General features: G+C 38.2%; 1 protein-coding gene across 2 annotated transcripts; it reads left to right on the top strand.

Moving 5' to 3' along the window:
• The first annotated feature begins 1,099 nt into the window (after window positions 1–1,099).
• On the top strand, window positions 1,100–2,587 carry LOC130507895 (uncharacterized). 2 transcript variants are annotated; one of them, XR_008942527.1, is made up of 3 exons: window positions 1,671–1,823; window positions 1,887–2,220; window positions 2,290–2,587. XR_008942527.1 is itself a non-coding variant. In XM_057002629.1 (2 exons), the coding sequence occupies exons 1-2, from the start codon at window positions 1,229–1,231 to the stop codon at window positions 2,316–2,318; spliced, it is 411 nt and encodes a 136-aa protein (XP_056858609.1). In that variant the 5' UTR covers window positions 1,100–1,228; the 3' UTR covers window positions 2,319–2,587. The 2 variants fall into 2 exon arrangements, 1 of the variants encoding a protein (XP_056858609.1); XM_057002629.1 differs by lacking the exons at window positions 1,671–1,823; window positions 1,887–2,220 and adding an exon at window positions 1,100–1,610.
• Window positions 2,588–6,971: the final 4,384 nt, after the last annotated feature.

Below are 6,971 nucleotides of genomic sequence, written 5' to 3'. Positions count from 1 at the left end.
GCCATACAACCTGCCACCGGAGATGTGCATGCAACGGGAGTTGCTATTCTTGACCATATTAATACCTGGTCCGAAACATCCTAAAAGGTCGCTGGATGTTTTCCTGCAACCACTGATAAAAGAGTTGAAGGATTTGTGGTCAACAGGGGAGAGGACGTATGACTGCTCAACGAAGACGAATTTCACGATGCGAGCGATGCTTTTGTGGACCATAAGTGACTTTCCTGCCTATGGGATGTGTCGGGATGGACTACACATGGGAGATTAGCTTGTCCATATTGTAATGGAGCGACAGATGCGTTTCAACTGAAGAATGGGAGGAAGACAAGTTGGTTCGATTGTCATCGTAGATTTCTTCCCATTGGCCATCCGTACCGAAGAAACAAGACATTGTTTAGGCACAAAAGGGTTGTGAGAGACACTCCTCCTCCATATTTAACTGGAGAAGAAACTGAAAAGCAACTCGATTACTATGGAGTTTTGGAAACAGTTCCTCGTGGTGGTAATTGGCATGTTCCCCCTAATATGCCTGATTCTTACGGTGTTCATCACAACTGGCACAAGAAGAGTATATTTTGGGAGTTGCCATATTGGAAGGATCTTCTTCTGCGCCACAACCTCGATGTGATGCATATAGAGAAGAATTTCTTTGAGAACATCATGAATACAATATTGAATGTCCCGGGGAAGACAAAAGACAACATAAAATCAAGGTTAGACTTGCCGGATATTTGCTCAAGAAGCGAGTTACATATAAACAGCAATGGGCAAGTTCCTGTTCCGATATTCAGATTGTCTTCAGAAAAAAAGTCGGTGTTGTTCAACTGGGTAGCATCAGAAGTGAAATTCCCCGATGGGTATGTTTCAAATCTGTCTAGATGCGTTGAAAAGGGTCAAAATTCTCTGGGATGAAGAGTCATGACTGTCATGTCTTTATGCAACGACTACTTCCTTTGCTTTTGCGGAGCTACTTCCTACAAACGTACATGAAGCACTTGCAGGTACTATATTTATTATTGCAGTTATTTTATATATAATGATTTAGTTTGAAATATATATGACTAATATGTGTATAATTGTTTTGGAATATACAAGGCATTGGAGCATTTTTTCAGGGATCTGAGCACCCGCACCCTTAAAGTAGAAGTCGTGGAACAGCTTCAAGAGAACATTCCCATCTTATTGTGCAACTTGGAGAAGATATTTCCTCCTGGGTTTTTTTGACGTAATGGAGCATCTAGCTGTCCACCTTCCATATGAGGCATTGCTTCGTGGACCTGTACATTACGGATGGATGTATCAGTATGAGCGAGCCATGAAATATTTGAAGGGAAAAGCAAAGAACCTTGCAAAGGTTGAAGGTTCTATAATTGCTGGAAGTTTGACGGAAGAAACTTCTCACTTCACATCGTACTACTTTGCGTCAAAAGTACGTACTCGGAAAAGAGCTCCAAGGAGATATGATGATGGTGGTGTCGCGCCAACATACGCAGTTGCTGGTGTTCCAGACATCTTTAGCCAGATTGGGCGACTGGGTGGAAAATCAAAAGAGGTTTGGTGGTCGAGTGAAGAAGACGCTCATAGTGCACACACCTATATTCTACTTAATTGTGAGGATCCATTGATTCGTTATTTGAAAGGTAACATAAATGGACACGTATATATAAATTAACACATATATATAATTGCCAAATATTAATTAATATAAAAAGTGATTTTACAGCCTATTTGTTTCACAAGTCGAAGAAACATTCCCTGGTATATCCACAACTGACGTAGACAAAAGGAAAGATCAACACTTTATAAAATGGTTGAAGAGTCAGGTATTAACTCAAACTCTTTATTCATAAATGATTTGTATTTTAACGTTCACTTTGTTTTTGCAGGTTGATTTTGACGACGATGCAGATTATCCTAAGTGGTTACATGAAGTAATTCAATCTCCACATGTAAAGGTCACCACTTCACAGATGTATTTCACACGAGGCTATACTTTTCACACATATGAGTATGGTAGACAGCGGGCAACCAGTAACTATGGAATATGTGTGAAAGGGGAAACCGATTTCTACGGTATCTTGACAGAGATTATCGAAGTGGAATTTCCAGGGATATTGAAGCTGAAATGCGTCCTCTTCAAATGTGAGTGGTTCGACCCGTCGTCAACAGAGGTGTTCGGTTTAACAAATTCGGTGTAGTTGATGTCAATGGTGGAAGAAGGTACAACAAATTCTTTATTTGGCATACATGAGTAGAATAAGCTTATTTCTATGTTTTCTTTATTTTCAGGTACAACAAATTCGAGCCTTTCATCTTAGCTTCACAAGCAGATCAAGTTAGCTACCTTCCATACCCTCGGATGAGAGAATCGGGAATAAATTGGTTATCCGTGATCAAAGTTACACCTCGAGGACGAATCATAAGTGGAGAAGAACCACCATTGCAAGAAGAACAGATAAATGAAGTCGAGGAACCTGAACAACAAATTGATGACATTCTTCTCATTGATCCGCATAATCATGAGTATGAAGATCTTACCGACGATGGCACAGATGAAGCTGTTGAAGACGAGTTTAATGAAAATGATGATGTTCTAGTGATGACGAAAATGTATCTGATTGATGTATTTGTGTTTTAATATGATTGATTTTCAGACTTAATGCATGTGATTCGATTATAAAAAAAATATTGAGTTTGAGGTTTTGAATGAAAAATAAATGATTGAGGTTTGGGATTGGAATATGAAGAGTAGAAGATAGGAAAGATGGTGTTTGTGGTTTGGGGTTTTTGATTTTAGAGGTTTAGAAAGAAAACCTCGTTAATTCCTCGTAATTTACGAGGAAATAACGAGGAAAGTAGAAAAAAAGAAATACACGGGCCTCGTTAATTCCACGTAAGCACAAATCGTCGTAACGACCTCGTAAGCTTACGTGGAATTAACGAGGCTTTTCTTTTTTTTTATTTCCTCGTTATTTCCTCGTAGGTTTACGAGGTTTTTAACGAGATATGTTGTCTAAACCCCTAAACCCTAAACCCCAAACCCCATCTTTCTTATCTCTTTTGTCTAAATCCCAACTCCAAACCCCATTAATAATTTTATAATTTTCAAAAGATTATATTTTTAAATCTTCAAAAGATTATATTTCAAATCTTCAAATGATTATATTTTCAAATCTTCAGAAGATTATATTTTAAATCTTCAAAATATTATATTTTCAAATCTTCAAATGATTATATTTTCAAATCTTCAAATGATTATATTTAAATAAATAATTTGATTTTGTATAAGTTTAAATTAGGAAGAAGAGATTGATATTAGAATTTAAAGAATTGTGATTATAAATTTTGAGGTTTGAAATGTTAAGAATATTGAGTTTGAGGTTTTGAATGAAAAATAAGGATTGAGGTTTGGGATTGGAATATGAAGAGTAGAAGATAGGAAAGATGGTGTTTGTGGTTTGGGTTTTTGATTTTAGAGGTTTAGAAAGAAAACCTCGGTAATTCCTCGTAATTTACGACGAAATAACGAGGAAAGTAGAAAAAAAGAAATACACGGGCCTCGTTAATTCCACGTAAGCACAAATCGTCGTAACGCCCTCGTAAGCTTACGTGGAATTAACGAGGCTTTCTTTTTTTTTTTTTTCCTCGTTATTTCCTCGTAGGTTTACGAGGTTTTAACGAGATATGTTGTCTAAACCCCTAAACCCTAAACCCCAAACCCCATCTTTCTTATCTATTTTGTCTAAATCCAAAACTCCAAACCCCATTAATAATTTTATAATTTTCAAAAAGATTATATTTAAATCTTCAAAAGATTATATTTTAAAATCTTCAAAAGATTATATTTTCAAATCTTCAAATGATTATATTTTCAAATCTTCAAATGATTATATTTTAAATAAATAATTTGATTTTGTATAAGTTTAAATTAGGAAGAAGAGATTGATATTAGAAGTTAAAGAATTGTGGTTATAAATTTTGAGTTTTGATATGTTATGAATATATGAAGTAGAATATAAGAAAGATGGGGTTTAAGGTTTGGGGTTTAGAGTTTAGAGGTTTAGAAAATAACCTCGTTAATAACTCGTAACTTACGAAGCATTTACGAGGAACAGAAAGACGGGCCTCGAAAATTTCATCGTTTTATTTGGGACGGGCCTCGCAATTTCCTCGTAATGTTACGAGGGTTTTACGAGTAACAAAAAGACGGGCCTCGCTAATTTATCGTTTAGTTTGGGACGGGCCTCGCAATTTCCTCGTAATCTTACGAGGTTTTTACGAGAAAGAGGAACACGGGCCTCTTTAATTCCTCGTAAACTTACGAGGAAATTGCGAGACCTCCGTAACTTATATATACAACCTCACAAACCTCACACTGTCCATTCCTCCCAACTTCCTCTCCACTTCCTCCCCATTTCGTCTCTAACTCCTTTCCCATTCCTCTCTCCTCCGAAAATGGTAATTTCCTCGCCCCCTTTATTAGTTTAGACAATTTAGATAGGTGGTTAATTTAGGTGGTTAGTTTAGAGAATTTAGATAGGTTTACGGATTTTATGTTTGTTAGATAGATTTTTAAATTATTGATGATAGCTTTTAATTATTGATGATCATAATCTCAAAAAAATATATTTTTGCAGGTTCGCCAGCGCATGCTTACTGCTCACTACAGGGAGATATTCGGTGAGCCTGGTAGTCAGTTAGACCCGCCAGGTTCTTCTTCAGGTGCCGGCGGTTCAGGTTCTTCGGATCAGGAGTCTGTTCCCGAGACTCAGCATTTCTTCCCTCCGATTCCTCCTCCGATGGCTCAGCCTCAGCCGATGGCTCAGCCGATGGCTCAGCCGATGGCTCAGCCGATGGCTCCTCCGGTGCCTCCTCCGATGGCTCCTCCTGAGATCCCCGCCGCTGTTCATCCCGATCTCATGGTGCCACCTACTGTTCCCTTCTCGCAGTACACTGTCGAGGATATTCTTGGTATGCCAGGCAGAGCTGGTTTACCAATCATAGACCCCGACAGACCCGACGGGACTTTATGGTAAGTGTATTTTTTAAATAATTATTTTAATTTATAACTTCATTAAATAATTTAAATTTTCATTTTTTTCCAGGTTTGGGGTTGACAATTCCCTTGCGACAGATGTAACCGAGACGATTAAAGGTTACTTCTCCATGGCGCATCCAAACTGGAAATTGACGCGCCGATCTACATCCGAAAGACGTGGTTCAAGATTTACGCTGTAAGTAATTCTATAATTAATTATTTTTTTATTAACTAATTATTAATTTTTTTTTGCAGCAAAAGTATCATTGGTCCATCGGGGTCAGTGAGAGAGTGAGGAAGGCGTTTTACGAAAAGGCGCAAGTTCGCTTGTCGGACACGGTTTGCAACTGAAGGGTGCCTGGATCGTCAAGGGGTACACCCGTGGCAAACCCGCTGAGCTTACCACGGATGTTTGGGACGGCCTCATCCGTTACTGGAAGGATCCTAACTCCATTAGGATCGCAAACATTTGTGCTGCCGCCCGTAACACGGTAGACGAGCACGGTAACGGCCCGATGCTACACACTCTACGGGCCAAAAACCACATGCCGGTGTCCGTTTGAAAATGGTACGTAATTAAATATTTAATTATTATTTTTAATATAATTAAATATATTTCTAACAATTTTCTTAAATGTTTTTAGGCCAAAGAGTTGGGACGTCTCCCGACTCTTCCGGAACTTTACGAGCGGACCCACAAAAACAAGGCGGGCCAGTTTTTAGATGGCAAGTCCGAGCAAATCTACAACAACGTAATTGCTCGGGTTGAGGAGCGCCAGACTCAGCTGACCCAGCAGTCCGGCGACGGATTACCAGTTACCTTATCCACAACTGAAGTGGATAAGATTTACGAGGAGGTAAATTTTTAACATTATATCTTTTTAATTATTAATTGATTAAATTTCCTTTTTAAATTTAACTAACAAATATAATTTTTTTGTTTTTAAGGTTGTCCCTAAGAAAAAGGGACGTACGTTGGGGATCGGTTCCGTCAATGATGTCCGAGAGCGACATCATCTTATGCTCAGAGACAGACCGAAGAAGTCACTCAGTTGCGTTCCGAGCTGGGCGCGACCAAAAGCCGTGTGAGTGGACTCGAAGCCTTCATCGACGTTATAGCGTCCACAAATCCGGAATGGGAAGCTTTGTTGAGGAACATGAAACAACAAAATCCCATTCCAGGCGAGTCATCGGGCACACATAACGAGGAGGATGTTACGAGGAGGAGCGAGGAATTCTACGAGGCGATGAACGAGCCTTAGTTTTTTTTAGTTTTTTTCGGTTTATGTATTATAAAATCCAAACTTAATTATATATAAAATTTTTTCTTGCTTGTGATTTTATTTAAAATTTATTTATAAATCCAATATTTAAATATTTATTTTTGTTAAATTAATAATTATTATATTTATCAAATAATATTTTATTAATTCGAAAAATGGAAGTCTACGAGTTATTTACGACGAAAATATTTCCGAGAAATTTACGAAGAAATGCTTTCGAGTTTTTACGAGGAAAGTCTTTCGAGGTCTTTACGAGGAAAGGCTTTCGAGGTTTTTACGAGGAAACCTTTCAACGATTCTACATCGATTTTACGAGGAAATCCTTTCAAGGATATTACATCGAATTTACGAGGATATGATTTCAAGGATCTTACGTGTAAGTAACGACGCGTGTTCACGTGGTTTGTACGAGGAAATTAAGCGAGTGATTTACAAGGAAAGGGGCGAGGAACTTACGACGAAATATTAACTTCGTCTTTACGAGGAAACCGAAACCTCGCTATTCTACGAGGAAATGGCGACGAATCCTTTTTTACGACGGACGAAAAACGACGAAAGGCTTTTCCTCGTTAATTCCTCGTAAACCTCCTTTTACGAGGAATTAACGAGGAAAATGGCCCTCGTTAATTATTTGTTTTCTTGTAGTGAAA

This window comes from Raphanus sativus, chromosome 2 (genome assembly GCF_000801105.2).
Source record: "Raphanus sativus cultivar WK10039 chromosome 2, ASM80110v3, whole genome shotgun sequence".
In the NCBI taxonomy this organism is placed as follows: Eukaryota; Viridiplantae; Streptophyta; class Magnoliopsida; order Brassicales; family Brassicaceae; genus Raphanus; species Raphanus sativus.
The sequence above is the reverse complement of the archived record's forward strand: the minus strand, read 5'-3'. Positions and strand labels throughout refer to the sequence as shown.

Excerpts from the sequence above, each read along its gene's own strand:
- LOC130507895 (XM_057002629.1), top strand. The coding sequence starts at position 1,229 with ATGGAGCATCTAGCTGTCCACCTTCCATATGAGGCATTGCTTCGTGGA. Across the intron at positions 1,611-2,289 it reads CACCTATATTCTACTTAATT|GTACAACAAATTCGAGCCTT; the intron begins GTGAGGATCCAT and ends CTTTATTTTCAG.